This window comes from Cherax quadricarinatus, chromosome 42, assembly GCF_038502225.1.
Source record: "Cherax quadricarinatus isolate ZL_2023a chromosome 42, ASM3850222v1, whole genome shotgun sequence".
Lineage (NCBI taxonomy): Eukaryota > Metazoa > Arthropoda > Malacostraca > Decapoda > Parastacidae > Cherax > Cherax quadricarinatus.
In genome coordinates this window covers 7905072-7927704 of record NC_091333.1, presented here as the reverse complement: position 1 = coordinate 7927704, position 22633 = coordinate 7905072, and the positions used below count along the sequence as shown (strand labels likewise).

The 22633-nt window shown below is 42.9% G+C and overlaps 1 protein-coding gene across 1 annotated transcript in view; it reads left to right on the top strand.

Moving 5' to 3' along the window:
* Positions 1-9710: 9710 nt before the first annotated feature.
* Positions 9711-22633, top strand: part of LOC128695650 (protein Wnt-16) — a 356549-nt gene continuing 343626 nt past the window's right edge. The window contains exon 1 of the mRNA XM_053786403.2: positions 9711-10321. Coding sequence (XP_053642378.2) covers positions 10164-10321 — 158 coding nt within the window. The 5' untranslated portion in view covers positions 9711-10163. The remainder of the gene's footprint in view (positions 10322-22633) is intronic.

The following is a 22633-nucleotide window of genomic DNA, read 5'->3' as shown; positions in this document are numbered from 1 at the left end:
ACAAGGTTAGATTAGGATTCCCAACTTTATTTGCAAGCTAAGAGCTGTTACCTATATCAGCTTGTTTAAAATCTCTCTCTCTCTCTCTCTCTCTCTCTCTCTCTCTTTCTCTTCTACCTGATATCATTGCCCTTTATGAGCGCATTTACCCTTGATTTCCCCTATTCTTACCTACTATTGCTCTTATCGTCATCCCTTACAGTAGCCCTGAACCAGCGATGTTATCGTAGCCAGGCTACTGACTACTCTTTATTCTCCTCTGCTTTCTCCTCCCCCCTCCCTTTCTCTCTCTCTCGTCATACTCCCTCCCTCAAGGGGAGGGAGTGAAGGAGGATGAAGGAAGAGGAGTAGAGGAGGAAGATGATGAAGAGTAGGAGGGACTGGGGGTTAAGAGGAAGTGGAAGAGTAAGAGGAGAAGTCGAGGGAAGATGAGAAAGGAAAGGTAATTAAGAAGCTGAAGAAACGGTAAGATGAAGGGAAGAGATAAGGCTGAGAGACAGAGAGAGAGAGAGAGAGAGAGAGAGAGAGAGAGAGAGAGAGAGAGAGAGAGAGAGAGAGAGAGAGAGAGAGAGAGAGAGAGAGAGAGAGGGAGAGAGTGAGAGTGAGAGAAAGAGAGAGAGAGAGATTTTTCTACATATATCAGAACTACCGCGCTTAAATACGAAGTTACAGACACAGACACAGACAGACAGACCCACACACCCACACACACACACACACACACCCACACACACACACACACACACACACACACACCCACACACACACACACACACACACACACACATTATATCATGTAAACATTAGCTCCGATCTTTGAGTCTCGTCCAGCCATGTTGACACTATCTTCCTTCCCTCCTTCTCTCTTCCTTTTCCATCCTTCCCTCCCTCCCTCCCTCACCTCCTTCCTCCCTCCACCCGCCCCCCTCCCCCTCTCACTCCATTCATGGGTACGGTCGCTCCTCCAACACTTGAATGGGTCCCATTAGTGCTTGTTGAAGCTACAGTGTCACACTCTGTCCCCATCATGTCCCTCCCCCATCCAACCCCCATTCTCCTCCCCCTCAACCCATCCATTCCTCGTCCCCGTCCACTCATCCATCCCCCTTCCCCTCCACCCATCCATCCCACGTCCCCCTCCACCCATCCATCCCCCCTTCGCCTCCACCCATCCATCCCCCCTTCGCCTCCACCCATCCAGCCCCCCTCCCCCTGAACCCATCCATCCCCACTATCCCTCCACCCATCCATCCCACCTCTCTTTCACCAACAATCCTCTCCCCTCCATACCCCCATCCCTCCATCCCCCCCCTCACCCTGTACTCATCCATCCCCCCTCACCTCCACCAACAACCCCCTTCCTTCCTCCCTCCATCTCCCTCCCCCAACATTCCTTTGGATCCCCCTACTCATAATTAAGCCTCATGAACTTCAAATATCTATAAATACGTGAGGCTAATAGATCGTTTGAGGTTTGTGTTGTTAGTGGTGATTAGTGGTGTTGTTAGTGGTGATTAGTGTTGTTAGTGGTGTTTTGGTGCTTGTGGTAGTTGTATGTGGTATTTATGGTGTTGTGTGTAATATTTGTGGTAACTGGTGTTGTGTGTGGTGTTGTGGTGTGTGTGGTGTTAGTGGAGTGTGTGGTGGTGTTGTTAGTGTTGTTAGAGGTGTGTGTGTGTGGTGTTGGTGTTGTTAGAGATGTTGTGTGTGTGGTGTTGTTAGTGTTGTTAGAGGTGTGTTTGTGGTGTTGTTGGTGTTGTTAGAGATGTGTGTGTGGTGTTGATAGTGTTGTTAGAGGTGTTGTGTGTGGTGTTGTTAGATGTGTTGTGTGTGGTGTTGTTAGATGTGTTGTGTGTGGTGTTGTTAGTGTTGTTAGATGTGTTGTGTATGTGGTGTTATTAGTGTTGTTAGATGTGTTGTGTGTGGTGTTGTTAGTGTTGTTAGATGTGTTGTGTGTGGTGTTGTTAGTGTTGTTAGATGTGTTGTGTGTGGTGTTGTTAGTGTTGTTAGATGTGTTGTGTGTGGTGTGGTGTTGTTAGAGGTGTTGTGTATGTGGTGTTATTAGTGTTGTTAGATGTGTTGTGTGTGGTGTTGTTAGTGTTGTTAGATGTGTTGTGTGTGGTGTTGTTAGTGTTGTTAGATGTGTTGTGTGTGGTGTTGTTAGTGGTGTTAGAGGTGTGTGTGTGGTGTTGTTAATGTTGTTAGAATTGTTGTGTGTGTGGTGTTTTTAGTGTTGTTAGAGGTGTTGTTGTTAGAGGTAAGTGTGTGGTGTTGTTAGTGTTGTTAGAGGTGTTATATGTGTGGTGTTAGTGTTGTTAGAGGTCTTGTGTGTGTGGTGTTGTGTGTGTGTTGTTGTTAGTGTTAGAGGTGTGTGTGTAGTGTTGTTAGTGTTGTTAGAGGTATGTGTGTGGTGTTGATAGTGTTAGAGGTGTTGTATGTGTGTGTGTGTGTGTGTGTGGTGTTACTAGTGTTGTTAGAGGTGTGTGTGTGGTCTTGTTAGTGTTGTTAGAGGTGTGTGTGTGTTGTTAGTGTCGTGTGTTTTGCCATGTGTGTTGCCATGTGTGTTGCCATGTGTGTTGCCATGTGTGTTGCCGTGTGTGTTGCCGTGTGTGTTGCCATGTGTGTTGCCGTGTGTGTTGCCGTGTGTGTTGCCGTGTGTGTTGCCATGTGTGTTGCCATGTGTGCTGCCGTGTGTGTTGCCGTGTGTGTTGCCGTGTGTGTTGCCAAGTGTGCTGCCGTATGTGTTGCCGTTTGTGTTAGCCATGGTGTTTGTGTGTTGCCGTGTTGTTAGTTCGTGTGTTTTGCCATGCGTTTTGCCATGTGTGTTGCCATGTGTGTTGCCATGTGTGTTGCCATGTGTGTTGCCGTGTGTGTTGCCGTGTGTGTTGCCATGTGTGTTGCCATGTGTGTTGCCGTGTGTGTTGCCGTGTGTGTTGCCATGTGTGTTGCCATGTGTGTTGCCGTGTGTGTTGCCATGTGTGTTGCCGTGTGTGTTGCCATGTGTGTTGCCATGTGTGTTGCCGTGTGTGTTGCCATGTGTGTTGCCATGTGTGTTGCCGTGTGTGTTGCCATGTATGTTGCCATGTGTGTTGCCATGTGTGTTGCCGTGTGTTGCCATGCGTGTTGCCATGTGTGTTGCTGTGTGTGTTGCCATGTGTGTTGCCGTGTGTGTTGCCATGTGTGTTGCCGTGTGTGTTGCCATGTGTGTTGCCATGTGTGTTGCCATGTGTGTTGCCATGTGTGTTGCCGTGTGTGTTGCCATGTGTGTTGCCATGTGTGTTGCCATGTGTGTTGCCGTGTGTGTTGCCATGTGTGTTGCCATGTGTGTTGCCATGTGTGTTGCCATGTGTGTTGCCATGTGTGTTGCCGTGTGTGTTGCCGTGTGTGTTGCCATGTGTGTTGCCATGTGTGTTGCCGTGTGTGTTGCCATGTGTGTTGCCGTGTGTGTTGCCATGTGTGTTGCCGTGTGTGTTGCCGTGTGTGTTGCCATGTGTGTTGCCGTGTGTGTGTTGCCATGTGTGTTGTCATGTGTGTTGCCATGTGTGTTACCATGTGTGTTGCCATGTGTGTTGCCATGTGTGTTGCCGTGTGTGTTGCCATGTGTGTTGCCGTGTGTGTTGCCGTGTGTGTTGCCATGTGTGTTGCCATGTGTGTTGCCATGTGTGTTGCCATGTGTGTTGCCGTGCAGTATAGCCAGACTCGGTCTTGCAAATTACCTTAAAAAATAAATAGATTTTTCGAAATTTTCATCTAATGTAATGACGTAAAATATTTTAAGAACTAATGTGATATATTTCACCAACTAACATGATATATTTCACCAACTAAGATAATATATTTCACCAACTAACATGATATATTTCACCAACTAACATAATATATTTCACCAACTAACATGATATATTTCACCAACTAACATGATATATTTCACCAACTAACATGATATATTTCACCAACTAACATAATATATTTCACCAACTAACATGATATATTTCACCAACTAACATGATATATTTCACCAACTAACATGATATATTTCACCAACTAACATAATATATTTCACCAACTAACATGATATATTTCACCAACTAACATGATATATTTCACCAACTAACATAATGTATTTCACCAACTAACATGATATATTTCACCAACTAACATAATATATTTCACCAACTAACATGATATATTTCACCAACTAACATAATATATTTCACCAACTAACATAATATATTTCACCAACTAACATAATATATTTCACCAACTAACATAATATATTTCGCCAACTAACATAATATATTTCGCCAACTAACATAATATATTTCACCAACTAACATAATATATTTCACCAACTAACATAATATATTTCACCAACTAACATGATATATTTCACCAACTAACATAATATATTTCACCAACTAACATAATATATTTCACCAACTAACATAATATATTTCACCAACTAACATAATATATTTCACCAACTAACATAATATATTTCACCAACTAACATAATATATTTCACCAACTAACATAATATATTTCACCAAATAACATAATATATTTCATCAACTAACATAATATATTTCGCCAACTAACATAATATATTTCACCAACTAACATAATATATTTCACCAACTAACATAATATATTTCACCAACTAACATGATATATTTCACCAACTAACATAATATATTTCACCAACTAACATAATATATTTCACCAACTAACATAATATATTTCACCAACTAACATAATATATTTCACCAACTAACATAATATATTTCACCAACTAACATAATATATTTCACCAACTAACATAATATGCAGCTTTGCATTTTACGCCCCAAACAATTTAACAAAATTATCATTATATATTTTAACTTCTAAAATGATGGAGAAGAAAATGGGAGGGAGGGAGGGAGGGAGATAAGGGGGAAAGGAGGGAGGGGTGGGGTAGGGGAAGGTCACAAGGTCACAGTCTGGAGGTCAGGAGGTCACCTGAGCCTCACAGGCGAGAAAAAAAAATCACTGCACTCGAGCAAGAAGACAGGATTTAAAAGAAGCAAAAAGAGAGCAAAAGATGGAATAAAAAAGAAGAAAATGAAGAAAAAATAAAGAAGAAGAAGACGAAGAAGAAGAAGATCAACAACAACAATAACAATAACAACAACAAGCTGCATTACATAGGCCAAGATGTACATCTCTCTCTCACATCAATGTTTTGAGGTCTATCAGCGTTGTGTGTGTGTGTATGTGTGTGTGTGTGTGTGTGTGTGTGTGTGTGTGTGTGTTTGAGTGTGTGTGTGTGTGTGTGTGTGTGAGTGTAGCGTTATAGCACTCTACAACACACCACCAACCTAACACACCACACAGTTCTCCCGAAGACACACCAGCAGTCACAGAACACGACACGGGTCGTGGAACCTGACAACACATCTCCCTGGGCACTCCGAGAAGGTGGAAGAGACACTAACGATGCAAGACGAGGATCTTCCAAGTTACTAGAGACAGGGCGACTGCCAGACAGCTTAGGACACGGCTTCTGCTGGGAAGACAAGCAGTGTACAAGCAGAGAGGCAAGAGGATTTAAGCAGGCGTCAAGCGGTGTGTTGACAAAGACTTGGAGACACGTGTATTCGGAAATTGATTTGTTATTACAGCGTTTCGCTCGAAATAGAGCTCTTCCAGTTTATGTTTTGATCCAAGCAGAGCTTTTTCTAGTATATTTATCTAGAGCTTTTTAAAAGTCATCTTTTACTCTGAGTAGAGCTTTTCAAGTCACGCTGCTCTGTACCCACCGTGAAATATGACTCGGGAAAACTGTTAGAAAGAGCTCAAAAGAGAGAGTTTTCAAGTCACGTTCCTTAATTTCTGTATTAGGACTGAAGAAGCTATTCGTGGTGAAAAGTATCCCATAATAAATGTCCTGAACTGTACATAATTGTGTGGAAGTATACCTAGTTGAATGAATCTTATTGAAGCTAGCTTGCCCGGTGGCTAACGCGACGGTCTGGGTTCAAACCCCACCCGTGGTATGGTTTGTTTACAATCGTGTCATTACGATTTCGTGAGTAATATTTGTCTTTTTCCACAACAAGTCATTTTCCGCTCTACTCAGAGCGAAACGTGACATACTCTTGACTTTTTTCTCAAGTGAATATCAAGATGGTATACAATACCGACAGGATGGTAGGTCAGACATATGGGAAACAGTTAGGCAACTTTATTCCGAAATGTTTCCCCTACACAGTAGGCTTCTTCAGTCGAGTACAGAAAGTAGGCAGGAGCAGTAGAGATATGAAGACGATGTAATCAGTCCATCACCCTTAAAGTCGTAGATTTGAGGTTGTCAATCTCTCAGCCTGGAGAAGAGTTCTGCTCCATAGTCTGAAACAGTCTGAAGAGGCAAGCGACAGTGTGGAGACTTATATACTGTCGGAAGGAGAGGTGCAGGGTGGTAGAAGAGAGAATGTAGTCACTGAGAGGTCACATCTTTCATGTCCTAGATAGCCTTTAAATCCCCCTATTAACCAACCAACTTTTATACTAACGATCCGTTTTGTTTACACCGTTCCTCTTTGCGCCGCCCAGCTTCATGTTAATGGGTACTACCATTTACCCGCTAAGAGGACAAGTGTTGATGTGAGAGGGGAGACAGCTGGTAGCTTCATGTTAATGGGTACTACCATTTACCCGCTAAGAGGACAAGTGTTGATGTGAGAGGGGAGACAGCTGGTTAACTCTTACGAGGCTCGCGGGAGTGTGGCTGTGTGTGTGGATGGCCGGGTTCGTTAACCACTCCAATGGTACCGGAGTCGGTTCGCAAGCCGACCGATGTCGGAATCGTTTCGTGAGTTAGATTCAGTCTCCAAGCAAATCGCCCAGATTTAGCTCCACGAATAACTTTGTGAGTTGAGCTTTTCATGCAGTGAGAAGGAAAGTGAAGGAAACAGACAGGACATCTTTACCGGAAACATGTCATCCCATGGACCTTCATCACTTCAAGATGCATGAATGCATCTTGAAGTGATCAATATCGATGGGCTCGAAGTGAGTATACATTCTTGTCCACGTCCCTCTCGCCTTCTTTACTACGAACCACCAGAAACATTAATTCGTGGATAGTCCAGCGAATCCGTTCCAACGACCGCGGAATGCCCAACTCTCCTAGTTGTGCGTTGCTGGGGTCGAACTACAGCTCCTGGCTCCGCCTTTCAACTTACATCGACCGGCTTGACACTTCCAGAAAGGGTATAAACTATGTAAATATATTTGTTGCCTTTCAGGGCTTTTCGTCTAAGGAGTTTGAGCTATCCTCAAATTCTTTAAAATATATATATATATATATATATATATATATATATATATATATATATATATATATATATATATATATATATATATATATATATATATATATATATATATATATATCAGTGTTGCGATCCAGAGAGGAAATGCCTGCAGCATTCTGGGCACATGTATATACACACACATGTATATACATGTGAAAGTAGAACACATAGATACATACACACACATACAAATCATACACATATGCACAATCACATAACACTAATAACATACACATTGCAATTACACACATAACATATGTGTAATTATGTGTGTAATTGCAAACTTACACTCATAAATACAATGTATATATTTGTATTTGTAGATGAATGGTTCAGAGAACCGACATGTTGATAAATTAGCAGCAGTCATAGGTCGTGTCACATTTGTTCAATGAACAATTGTGACACGACCTATGTCTGCTGCACCTCTCCTGCCATACGGTTTATAAGCTGCTTCTCCGCTGATATGCCGTATTCTATTCAAGATTGATGGACTGAACACATCGACTCAAGGTTGAGGGACTGATTACCTCATTCTCCTCCTGTTCTTCAAGATTCTCCTATGTATGGACTGATGAAGTCACTGTGTGGCGAAACGTTTCCTCAATAAAGATACCCAAGAGTTGCACATGTGTCTAATTTACCACAATATATATATATATATATATATATATATATATATATATATATATATATATATATATATATATATATGTATATATATATATATATATATACATACAGAGAGTAAACATACACATGCCTTTACAGAACTCAGTCATACATACATAAGACGCATACGTAGCCAAACAGAGCACAAACAAGAGCAAACAAATACACCAAGACGTGTACTTACACGCGAGCACAAACAATCTTCAACACCATATACAAAACATACGCCAAACATAAACAAACATACAAATGAAATTAACCCGACTAAACACTCGACCTCAACACCCTCCCTAAATACTTGACCTCAACACCCTCATCACCCTCCCTAAACACTTTATCTCAACACCCCTAAACACTCGACACTTTACCAACACCCTCCCTAAACACTCGACCTCCACAACCTCCCTAAATCCTCGACCTCAACACCCTCCCTAAACACTCGTCCTCAACACCCTCCCTAAACACTTTATCTCAACATCCCTAAACACTCGACCTCAACACCCTCCCTAAATACTCGACCTCAACACCCTCCCTAAACACTCGACCTCATCACCCTCCCTAAACACTTTATCTCAACACCCCTAAACACTCGACCTTAACACCCTCCCTAAACACTCGACCTCAACACCCTCCCTAAACACTTGACCTCAACACCCTCCCTAAACACTCGACCTTAACACCCTCCCTAAACACTCGACCTTAACTCCCTCCCTAAACACTTGACCTCAACACCCTCCCTAAACACTCGACCTTAACACCCTCCCTAAACACTCGACCTTAACACCCTCCCTAAACACTTGACCTCAACACCCTTCCTAAACACTCGTCCTCAACACCCTCCCTAAACACCCTCCCTCAACACCTTCCCTCAACAAACAAATTTCTGTTAGACTTTTTACATTTTGCGATAAATTGTTTCCATCTTATCTATGTGTTTGCCTTCGAGGTACCCAGGTGATGCTCTCTTGTTTATGTGCGTGTATCCAGGTGTTTTCCAGCACCTGGTTGAACCAGGCAAGCAAGATCTGACCTGAAGAACTAAAAGGCACAATACCGTGACTGGAACAATACACAAATGACCCGCACAAAGGAGGGAGTAGCTTACGACGACGTTTCGGTCCGACTTGGACCATTTAAAAGTCGCACTAATGTATGCTTCTCTCTCCTATGTGCGGGTTATTTGTGTGAGGTCTGACCTGACACACACAGGCTGTGACAATTCCAGCAACGGGCCTAGGGAGGCTAAGCAGAGCAGGCCGTGTGAAGAGGGGCAAAATTAGGCCTCAGAAAGAGTACTTCCAGGCTGACTGGAATGCCATGATGCCCTTTCTGGTAGATGCTGGTGTGATCTTCAGTGTTTACTCTTGTTCTCCGTGCTGGCCAGCGTGGCCCTCCCGGCAGTTATCTGAGGACCTCTTAGTTTCTTCTATCAAGTCGTATCAGTGCCGAGAATGGCTTCGCGGCCTTGCCCGTGCCGTGAATATTCGAGGGAAACTTGTATTCTGAAGAGAAAAAAAGGGACACGGAAGATCGCTTCCTTCGGGAGATCCCGGCTGGCCAATCAGGTCGAGGGTGTCTGATTTAGCGGACCAATGGGAGGGCGCGGAGGGCGGGGCCTGGCCAGATGACAAAGCAGACCGCCACCTCGTGAGGAGCTCAGAGTGTGCCAGATGGTGAGAGGGGGATTGTTGCGCCAGCCTCCTCCGTTCCTTCGCTGAATTTTCTTTCGTCGGGGGCGTGTCACGTGGGTCTGGAAGCCCCGATAGCGTCTAGTGTTTACCCCCGGGTCGCTGAAAGGTGCTGGCGGGGCTCGCGGTCGCGGGGCGAGACGGTGTAACATGCTAGAAACCTGGCTAAAGCCACAATTGAAATCACTGAAATGTACAGCGATGTGACCCTGTGGTGGATGCTGCACCTTCCCCACGGGACCAGTACCCAGAGTGAAACACCCAGGGGACTGCCAGTTGTCAGTCCCCAGTGAGTTGCGGTGACCAGTGAGTGCTTACAGGGCTCCAGTGGAGGGGGGAGGGGTGTCCTGAGAGACGCGAAGGAGGAGCCTAACCAGCCGAGCTCCCATCCTAGGAAGGAACTCATCCTTGGAGGCCCCAAGGAGAGAGAAAGAAGTTTTGAACCATGGAGCGGCAGCGAGGACCCTCCTGCCTCGCTGCCTGCCATACCTACTCTTCCTCCTCCTCCTCCTCCTCCTTCAGCTTCCTGCTCTTTCTCCTGCACCACCTCCTGCTGCTGCTACTGCTTCAGCAGGTCGCCCTGGTCCACGCAGGCAACTGGATGTAAGTATTACTTTGTTGGTGGCAGTGAGTGGCACTCATTGTTTGAGTGACTCTGAAGTTGTATTAGAGTGCCACTAAGTGGATGCCAATCAGAGGTTAGAGTGCCTCCACTATAGCAATGTAGGTGCCACTCAGAGCTTTGAGGACCTCCACAATAGCTATGTGGTCGCCACTCAGAGTTCTGAGTGGCGACATCGAGAGATGATCTTGTGAATGTACTACACTGGATCTACAGAAGCGGCAAACCCGTATGGCCAATTCACCTCGACATGGTGGTGTAGGCTCGGGTCTCCGTCCACCCGAGCATGTTGGATTCATGAGGCAGCAGAATTCGGAACCACGTCAGGGGAGTCTGGCAAAATTCCCCAAGTGACTCTGTACACCACTCGACCACATATGAAAGATGACGAAGGAAGATTATATAGATGGACAGGCAGCAGCCAGATACATGGTTGAGACAGTTAAAGACACATAAGTGGGGCGAACATATGCATGGGACAGACACCTGAATGGGATGGACACATAACTGGATAGACAAAGCAGAGAGGCCAAGCGGGCAGATACACAGATAGACAGGCAGACAGATAAACAGACAGCCAGGCAAACAGATAGGCAGGAAGGCAGACAGATAGACAAGGAGACAGCCAGCCAGCTAGCCAGCCAGCCAGACAGACAGGCAGGCAGGCAGCCAGGCAGACAGACAGACAAACACTCATCTGAGTTTTTAGTTTCCACCTGTTCCCCCCCCCCCTCCGATCTGAAGTTCCTGTGCCTCGTCTAAGTCTTTACTTCCCACCTGGTCCCGGTTCCTGGTTCCTGGTCCCTGGTTCCTGATCCCTGGTCTCTCCGGCTCTCCGTCCCCTTTCTATCCGGTGGTCACACATGTTTTTTACGAGGTGCTAAACCCGTGTGGGTCATGCATGCCTTTACCTATCTGTGCCCTCTCTCTTTCTCTCGCTCTCTCTCTCTCTCTCTCCACCCTACCAGCTGAGGAAGCCACTGGTGGGCGAAATGTTTCCACAGTAAAGATACCCAAGTGTTGCACGAGTATCTAAATTCATCCCCAAAATACTGTATGGCTCATATTTGAGCGAAACGTTATCTGGTAGGATCTTAAACCTTCTTACAGTGTTTCTGTCGAGTTCTATGTAAACATCCGGATTCTCTGGATGTTTATTACCTGCCCTGGCACAGGAACACACGTGAACAAACACAAGGACATATATATCAGAAAACATTTCGGTCCTGGAACCTTGATAACTTCTAACATACAGAGGTTCAGGTGGGTTCGCCAGGACATCCTGGCCCTGGTCTTCTGTATTGGTTGGGTCTCCAAGTGAAGAGATTGAAAAAGCCAGTATATGCAATACGATCACAGTAAACAGATATCACATCACATTATCAGTGTGAGAAGTCACGAAAGCGCTTGGAATTTCACAAATTTTTTCACAGTGGTTGTTCTGCAAAGACATACATAAAGTTGAGTGAGGTGAGTGACACATGGTGGCCTGAAGAATGCCATATTGGGTTGAGGACGGGTGGACAATGGGATCAAGTGACTCCTGTGTTGTTAAGTAGGCGGTGCTTTGCCTGGTTCAGTATCTCGTATGATAATGCTTTTGAAATTTGTTAGTTTCCAGTGTTATGTTCTGTGGTGTCGGTGATGGCAGTTAGGGAGGCTTCCAGACATCGTCGGCGTCTAAGATCTTGTACATAAATGGTATATATTACCGACAAGATAAAGAATGAGATACATGTGCAACTTCTGGGTATCTTTATTTGTAGACGTTTCGCCATCCAGTGACTTTATCAATACAATCCAAGGACATAAGATGAAGAATTATATACAAGACTTGAGGTAATCAATCCCTCAGTCTTGGAGTTGATGAGGACCGTGGTTCTTTTAAGACTACGGTAATCTTCACCAACTCCAAGACTGAGGGACTGATTACCTCATCGTTTGTATATAATTCTTCATATTATGTCCTTGTATTGTACTGACAAAGCCACTGGATGGCGAAACGTCTACAAATAAAGATACCCAGATGTTGCACATGTCTCTAATTCCTCGTCTAAGATCTTGCTGGACGAGGACGATCTGTGCCTCGTCCCAATTTGTCTATTACCCGGTTTTACGTAATTTTCCTTCATCATAATGACAGTCGACGAATCATTGTCTGCATTATTAGCTTCAATGTCGTGATTCTGAACTCTGCTAGCGAGATTATTTCTCATTTTTACTTAAAAAGGGTCTATATTTTGCTTGTTTGTAACCCTTAAGTAAGTTTGCGATCCAGTGCTTCCTCATTATTATTATTATAATCAAGGGGGAAGCGCTAAACCCGGAGGATTATGCAGCGCCTGTGGGGGGAAGGGGAATGTGGAAGGTATTCAGACTTAATTTGGGGAGCCGGAGCACAAATCTTATTCTCTAGATCAAGAGCCCCTCACCAACATCAAGGAACCTTCCTTGAGGGGAGTGGTTCCTCAGGGTCGTCAAATACAGCTCCTTCCAGGAGTCTGTGTGTCCCCCCGTCTTTCCATGATCTTATCCTTCTTATTAGTTCATTGTCAGTGGGAATCTTTATTGAAGAAACGGTTCGCCAGTCAGTGGACTGAACACATCGACTCCAGGCTTCAGGGACTGATTACCTCAAAATCTTCCTCTTCTTCCAGAGTTCTTCTTGGTATTAGAATGGAGAAGCTACTAGCTGGCGAAATGTTTCCTCAGTAAAGATTTCCAGATGTTTAAGTGTCTCATTCTTCAACTTGTGTATCTAAACCCTTTACTTCACGGAGTCATTAGTGAACGACGTACATTTTCAACGTCATCGGTGAACAAGGGACATGTTCAATATCATCAGTGAACAAGGAACATGTTTAACATCATCAGTGAACAAGGAACATGTTTAACATCATCAGTGAACAAGGGATATGCAAGACTGAGTCCTGTCTGGCGGGTCATTTACGTATGTTAGAAACAACAGCGGCCCCAACCCCGATCCTTGAGGGATCCCACTAGTTATACAGTCCCTTCCCCCTGCCACTGACACCACTATCCTCACTCTGTAGAGCTTAACAGAGCTCTACACAAAGCGAAATGTTCTCTCAATTAAACCTTATTCTCTGCTGAAATGCGCTGTTTCGATCTTACCATCTAACACTTTCGTTCTGTCAGGGAACGCCTTCCGCCTGAACACAAAGAATGGAAAAATAAATGACTCTAGGAATAATGAAGATAATTTTCTAAGGCTTTAAATTAAATATAAATAAAAACTGGCCGTTGTAGTTCCAGTATGATGTCGGGACAGGAGTATCTAATGCCCAGGATGGGCTTCTGTTATGTTTTAGAAGTAATGGTGTTGGTTATCCTGGGTGGCGGTGTTCGTCCGATGTTCTGGAAATTCCTGTCACCACCTGGTTGTAGCACCACAATTAAGATTTCGGAGAGTAGTCGTAATGTCCCACTACGTCCAGGTAGACGTCCAGTAGACAGGGATCTTGCTCTAATTTACTAGTCTACCCTGGTTGACCAGGCCAGTAGCAGAGCTGACAATAAAGACAATAACGCTGGTTACATAAGAGTTAGGTAAATATAACACTAAAGAAAGACAAAGGGTGGTATTGTATTTCAGTGTCATTACTGGTAATCAGGAAAATCAGAAACCATGAACAGAAATACTCCTGGTAGATCACCTTACCTGATCAGAAGAGTGGAGGTGAAATGATTCTCCAAACGTCAACCCACACCAGGTAAGGTTAATACTACCAGGAGTAGAAATTAAAGCGAATCAGACCCCAGGAACTGGAGTTTAGCCTCAGCCCGCTAGATGGTAGTGCGGGCAGTAACACGCTAATGGTTCCTGGGTATCTGAACAACCATAACCCCACATATTACCAGCTTTTTCCTCACACGTTCCAACATCTTTCCTTAGTTTCTGGGGAACGTCTAGTTTCTGGGGGTAACGTCTAACATCTGGGGGAGGGTCTCATCTATGAGAAAGGGGTCTGGTTTCTAGGGGGGCAACCCATGTCACGAACTTTCTGGAGTCCAAGACAAATGCACTTCACCCAGTCCAATCCAATCATTCGTGCTTTATCTCTGAGTTTCTGTCGTAAATTTCAGAAGGTTCGTGAGACAGGATTTCTCGTTGATGAATCCGCGTTCCATTTTTATAAGAAAATCTGTCCTTAGGCGCTACCTCAGCCCCCGTCTGACATTCTTCATTATTATTATTATTATTATTATTATTATTATTATTAATTATTATTATTATTATTATTATTATAAGTAGTAGTAGCAGTATTAATAATAGTAGTAACAGTAGAAGTAGTAATCATGGTAGTTTTAATAGTAACAGTAGTAATAGTAGTAGTAGTAGTATTAATAGTAGTAGTAGTAGAAGTAATAATAATAGTAGTTGTAGTAGCAATTGTAGTAAAGTAGTGATACAGTAGTACCTATTAACAATAGTAGTAGTAAAGTGTAAGTAGTAATTATAGTAGTAAGATCATTCATAGTAGTAGTAGTAGTAGTAGCAGCAGTTTTAGTAACAGTAGTAGTAGTAGTAGTAGTAGCAAGACAGTAATAATAATAATAATAATAATAATAATAATAGTAATAATAATAATAATAATAATAATAGTATTTTCAAGGGGAAACGCTGAATCCGTAGGGGGGATCATAGAGCGCATGGGGAATGGGAAGCAATCAGATTTAACCTAAAGAAGGGAAGGATATCTCCAATTCCTTAGATAAAATCTTCAACAGGACTTCTGACAATATACATGTCAGTGATACTGGAGCTTATAATTCACTGCTTTCCTGCCTATTCCCTTGTTTGAGTATAGGAACGACAATAGCCTTCATCAGTATTGTTGCTGCTGATACTCCACTCAGTATATCGGCAATTGGCCGGTCTTCTTGCTGAGGATTTGTACGGCCCTGGACACCTTACACTATATCTTCTTGTTGCTGGGGAGTTGTAGGACCACTGACTGCTTATGTCGCATCTTCTTGTTAGTGGTTTATAGGGTCCTTGACACCTTGCGTTGTATCTTCTTGTTGGGAAGTTTATAAGGCCCTTGACACCTTACGCCGTATCGTCTTGTTGATGGTTTATAGGGTCTCTGACAGCTTGCTCCGTATCGAGTCCTTAATTAACACGTCCACAGTGACATTTGAAGCTTCTCGCTATGGATCCACTAATTTTTTTCAGCTCTTCCTTTCAACATACGTGGAGACATGTTGTCATGCTACTTTACTGATGGATCCAAATCGTATAACACCGATAGTAGTTATGTAAACAGAGTGATAGCAGAACGAACTTCAACTGAGACAACAACTGGGTCTGTGTGGAGCTTTCTCAGATCGCACGATTTAATGAAGCTGTACATGAAGCTTTACTTCAGTTTAAGGCTTCTCTTTACAACGTATGTTTTTTCTCTCCTATGCCTGTGCTGTGTCACCACCGATTAACTTTACTCCCTCGTTCTCAGCCTCGTTCTCTGGCCTTTGGCTGGCATTCCTGTTGCTATAGTTGTGCATGAGTTTTAATATGGTGCTGGTCAGGGAGGTGCTACCATGACCTACCTACCATGGCATGGTGCTGGTCAGGGAAGTGCTACAATGATCTAACTACCATGACCTACCTACCATGGCATGGTGCTGGTCAGGGAAGTGCTACAATGATCTAACTACCATGACCTACCTACCATGGCATGGTGCTGGTCAGGGAGGTGTTAACATTTTCGTCATGTCTCTCCGAGGATTCAATTCTACTTCCTCGAATCATTTTTCCTATTTTCTTCTATTTCCCGCATTCTCCCCTTCCTTACACTCTTTTCTTTCTTCTTTTTCTTCTCCGCAGTATTGAAAAAACTCGACTCTCTTTTTTCTTTAAATTTGTTCATGTCTTGTGCAGATATTTCTGTTGTTCCTCGGCCCGTTTCTCCTGTTATGTCCAACATCTTTCCCGTTGCCTTTCCGGCTCTCTTTCCCATTGTTACCAAACAGGAAAAGAAGTCTCCTTAACGGTAACAACGCTGCATAAATGGCCTCAACGGTAAGAGACAACAGAAACAACTAAAATAGGGTAACGGAGCAACCACGCCAACGGAAAGAAGCTTTTCTCTTAACGGCATAACAGTAGTGACAGAACAGGGCAATTCACATCATTGGGCGGCACTTTGACTCAGTTATTGACGTCCAAAGAACTATGATTGTCAGCGGAAATCATGGTGGCAAGAACCATGATTTTGGTGGAAATTGATACCAGTTACTTGAAGCAGAAGACAATGGTGTCATAGGTCTCAATATATTTATTATTTTTATTATTATCACACTGGCCGATTCCCACCAAGGCAGGGTGGCCCGAAAAAGAAAAACTTTCACCATCATTCACTCCATCACTGTCTTGCCAGAAGGGTGCTTTACACTACAGTTTTTAAACTGCAACATTAACACCCCTCCTTCAGAGTGCAGGCACTGTACTTCCCATCTCCAGGACTCAAGTCCGGCCTGCCGGTTTCCCTGAATCCCTTCATAAATGTTACTTTGCTCACACTCCAACAGCACGTCAAGTATTAAAAACCATTTGTCTCCATTCACTCCTATCAAACACGCTCACACATGCCTGCTGGAAGTCCAAGCCCCTCGCACACAAAACCTCCTTTACCCCCTCCCTCCAACCCTTCCTAGGCCGACCCCTACCCCGCCTTCCTTCCACTACAGACTGATACACTCTTGAAGTCATTCTGTTTCGCTCCATTCTCTCTACATGTCCGAACCACCTCAACAACCCTTCCTCAGCCCTCTGGACAACAGTTTTGGTAATCCCACACCTCCTCCTAACTTCCAAACTACGAATTCTCTGCATTATATTCACACCACACATTGCCCTCAGACACGACATCTCCACTGCCTCCAGCCTTCTCCTCGCTGCAACATTCATCACCCACGCTTCACACCCATATAAGAGCGTTGGTAAAACTATACTCTCATACATTCCCCTCTTTGCCTCCAAGGACAAAGTTCTTTGTCTCCACAGACTCCTAAGTGCACCACTCACTCTTTTTCCCTCATCAATTCTATGATTCACCTCATCTTTCATAGACCCATCCGCTGACACGTCCACTCCCAAATATCTGAATACGTTCACCTCCTCCATACTCTCTCCCTCCAATCTGATATTCAATCTTTCATCACCTAATCTTTTTGTTATCCTCATAACCTTACTCTTTCCTGTATTCACCTTTAATTTTCTTCTTTTGCACACCCTACCAAATTCATCCACCAATCTCTGCAACTTCTCTTCAGAATCTCCCAAGAGCACAGTGTCATCAGCAAAGAGCAGCTGTGACAACTCCCACTTTGTGTGTGATTCTTTATCTTTTAACTCCACGCCTCTTGCCAAGACCCTCGCATTTACTTCTCTTACAACCCCATCTATAAATATATTAAACAACCACGGTGACATCACACATCCTTGTCTAAGGCCTACTTTTACTGGGAAAAAATTTCCCTCTTTCCTACATACTCTAACTTGAGCCTCACTATCCTCGTAAAAACTCTTCACTGCTTTCAGTAACCTACCTCCTACACCATACACTTGCAACATCTGCCACATTGCCCCCCTATCCACCCTGTCATACGCCTTTTCCAAATCCATAAATGCCACAAAGACCTCTTTAGCCTTATCTAAATACTGTTCACTTATATGTTTCACTGTAAACACCTGGTCCACACACCCCCTACCTTTCCTAAAGCCTCCTTGTTCATCTGCTATCCTATTCTCCGTCTTACTCTTAATTCTTTCAATTATAACTCTACCATACACTTTACCAGGTACACTCAACAGACTTATCCCCCTATAATTTTTGCACTCTCTTTTATCCCCTTTGCCTTTATACAAAGGAACTATGCATGCTCTCTGCCAATCCCTAGGTACCTTACCCTCTTCCATACATTTATTAAATAATTGCACCAACCACTCCAAACTATATCCCCACCTGCTTTTAACATTTCTATCTTTATCCCATCAATTCCGGCTGCCTTGCCCCCTTTCATTTTACCTACTGCCTCACGAACTTCCCCCACACTCACAACTGGCTCTTCCTCACTCCTACAAGATGTTATTCCTCCTTGCCCTATACACGAAATCACAGCTTCCCTATCTTCATCAACATTTAACAATTCCTCAAAATATTCCCTCCATCTTCCCAATACCTCTAACTCTCCATTTAATAACTCTCCTCTCCTATTTTTAACTGACAAATCCATTTGTTCTCTAGGCTTTCTTAACTTGTTAATCTCACTCCAAAACTTTTTCTTATTTTCAACAAAATTTGTTGATAACATCTCACCCACTCTCTCATTTGCTCTCTTTTTACATTGCTTCACCACTCTCTTAACTTCTCTCTTTTTCTCCATATACTCTTCCCTCCTTGCATCACTTCTACTTTGTAAAAACTTCTCATATGCTAACTTTTTCTCCCTTACTACTCTCTTTACATCATCATTCCACCAATCGCTCCTCTTCCCTCCTGCACCCACTTTCCTGTAACCACAAACTTCTGCTGAACACTCTAACACTACATTTTTAAACCTACCCCATACCTCTTCGACCCCATTGCCTATGCTCTCATTAGCCCATCTATCCTCCAATAGCTGTTTATATCTTACCCTAACTGCCTCCTCTTTTAGTTTATAAACCTTCACCTCTCTCTTCCCTGATGCTTCTATTCTCCTTGTATCCCATCTACCTTTTACTCTCAGTGTAGCTACAACTAGAAAGTGATCTGATATATCTGTGGCCCCTCTATAAACATGTACATCCTGAAGTCTATATATATATATATATATATATATATATATATATATATATATATATATATATATATATATATATATATATATATATATATATATATATATATATATATATATAAGCATTATATTATTATATCATCGGATTTCTAGTGTCATTGTTGGCATTTTTTGTTTAATAATAATAATAATAATAATGATAATAATAATAATAATAATAATAATAATAATAATAATAATAATATAATTGGCATTATTATTATTATTATTATTATTATTATTATTATTATTATTATTATTATTATTATTATTATTATTATTATTATTATGTTTGTATCAAGTACATCATTAAGAATATTTTATTAATTATAATAATTTCGAATGTTACTATTTTCATTGTTATGAAAGTTAATATAAAAAACTGTCACAGCATGTGTGTGTGTGTGTGTGTGTGTGTGTGTGTGTGTGTGTGTGTGTGTGTGTGTGTGTGTGTGTGTGTGTGTGTGTGTGTGTGTGTACTCACCTAGTTGTACTCACCTAGTTGAGGTTGCGGGGGTCGAGTCCGAGCTCCTGGCCCCGCCTCTTCACTGGTCGCTACTAGGTCACTCTCCCTGAACCGTGAGCTTTATCATACCTCTGCTTAAAGCTATGTATGGATCCTGCCTCCACTACATCGCTTCCCAAACTATTCCACTTACTGACTACTCTGTGGCTGAAGAAATACTTCCTAACATCCCTGTGATTCATCTGTGTCTTCAGCTTCCAACTGTGTCCCCTTGTTACTGTGTCCAATCTCTGGAACATCCTGTCTTTGTCCACCTTGTCAATTCCTCTCAGTATTTTGTATGTCGTTATCATGTCCCCCCTATCTCTCCTGTCCTCCAGTGTCGTCAGGTTGATTTCCCTTAACCTCTCCTCGTAGGACATACCTCTTAGCTCTGGGACTAGTCTTGTTGCAAAACTTTGCACTTTCTCTAGTTTCTTTACGTGCTTGGCTAGGTGTGGGTTCCAAACTGGTGCCGCATACTCCAATATGGGCCTAACATACACGGTGTACAGGGTCCTGAACGATTCCTTATTAAGATGTCGGAATGCTGTTCTGAGGTTTGCTAGGCGCCCATATGCTGCAGCAGTTATTTGGTTGATGTGCGCTTCAGGAGATGTGCCTGGTGTTATACTCACCCCAAGATCTTTTTCCTTGAGTGAGGTTTGTAGTCTCTGACCCCCTAGACTGTACTCCGTCTGTGTGTGTGTGTGTGTGTGTGTGTGTGTGTGTGATAGTAAGTTACCGTGTGTGTGTGTGTGTGTGTGTGTGTGTGTGTGTGTGTGTGTGTGTGTTAGTTAGTTACCATTTTGTCGTGTGTGTGTGTGTGTGTGTGTGTGTGTGTGTGTGTGTTTGTGTTAGTTACCGTGTGTGTGTGTGTGTGTGTGTGTGTGTGTGTGTGTGTGTGTGTGTGTTAGTTAGTTACCATTTTGTCGTGTGTGTGTGTGTGTGTTAGTTAGTTACCGTGTGTGTGTGTGTGTGTGTGTGTGTGTGTGTGTGTGTGTGTGTGTGTGTTAGTTACCGTGTATGTGTGTGTGTGTGTGTGTGCGTGTGTTAGTTAGTTACCGTGTGTGTACTCACCTAGTTGTACTCACCTAGTTGAGGTTGCAGGGGTCGAGTCCAAGCTCCTGGCCCCGCCTCTTCACTGGTCGCTACTAGGTCACTCTCCCTGAACCATGAGCTTTATCGTACCTCTGCTTAAAGCTATGTATGGATCCTGCCTCCACTACATCGCTTCCCAAACTATTCCACTTCCTGACTACTCTGTGGCTGAAGAAATACTTCCTAACATCCCTTTGATTCATCTGTGTCTTCAGCTTCCAACTGTGTCCCCGTGTTGCTGTGTCCAGTCTCTGGAACATCCTGTCTTTGTCCACCTTGTCAATTCCTCTCAGTATTTTGTAAGTCGTTATCATGTCCCCCCTATCTCTCCTGTCCTCCAGTGTCGTCAGGTTGATTTCCCTTAACCTCTCCTCATAGGACATACCTCTTAACTCTGGGACTAGTCTTGTTGCAAACCTTTGCACTTTCTCTAGTTTCTTTACATGCTTGGCTAGGTGTGGGTTCCAAACTGGTGCCGCATACTCTAATATGGGCCTAACGTACACGGTGTACAGGGTCCTGAACGACTCCTTATTAAGATGTCGGAATGCTGTTCTGAGGTTTGCCAGGCGCCCATATGCTGCGGCAGTTATTTGGTTGATGTGCGCTTCAGGAGATGTGCCTGGTGTTATACTCACCCCAAGATCTTTTTCCTTGAGTGATGTTTGTAGTCTCTGGCCCCTTAGACTGTACTCCGTCTGCGGTCTTCTTTGCCCTTCCCCAATCCTCATGACTTTGCACTTTGTGTGTGTGTGTACGTGTGTTAGTTAGTTACCGTGTGTGTGTGTGTGTGTGTGTGTGTGTGTGTGTGTGTGTGTGTGTGTGTGTGTGTGTTAGTTAGTTACCGTGTGTGTGTGTGTGTGTGTGTGTGTGTGTGTGTGTGTGTGTGTGTGTGTGTGTGTGTGTGTGTGTGTGTGTGTGCGTGTGTGTGTATGTGTGTGTATGTGTGTGTGAGAGAGACAGGGAGAGAGAGAAGGGGATGCACTCTCTTTAAATATAACTCTAATGTAATCTAAATGTAACTTCAACACACTTTAAATGTAACCTAAATGTATTGTAAATGCAACTAAAATGTTACTTTAATATTGCCTAAATAAATATAATTAAAATATATCTCATACTTTTTAAATACAATTAAATATAATCTAAATGTAATCTAAATATAATCCAAATATAATCTAAATACCTTCCAAATGTAATCTAAATATAATCCAAATATAATCTAAATACCTTCCAAATGTAATCTAAACATAATCCAAATATAATCTAAATACCTTCCAAATGTAATCTAAATATAATCCAAATATAACCTAAATATAATCCAAATATAATCTTTATATAATCTAAATAAGACAGGCAAACAGACAGACATTCAGAATGACAGACATAATGACAGTCAGACATTTCTAGTGTGTTGTATACTGTCTTGTAAGCAAATGAACCGGTACGGGCTCGATCCTCCGCTTCCAAATGTGGGAGTGTGAGATGGGCATGCTAGATCTCATCAACGTCCCTCAAGAGGTATCACTGAGCCGGCAGAGGACATCAACGTAGAAGCGTGAATGAGCGGGATATCACTATATAAAGAGGAACATCAACTGATAGATAGGATCATTAACTGATAGATAGTATCATCAACTGACATGCAGTATCATCAACTGACAGGTAAGATCATCAGTTGACAGGAAGAACCAGTCAAATCTGCAGGTTACTCTCAATGCACAATCATCAATTTTCCGGTATAAACAAAATCTTCAACGCAGACCAGTCATTAAATATCAATTTCTACCATTCCTTTCAGTTCAGTTGATGTCGTGTGCATCACTGTTCCTCATTACTT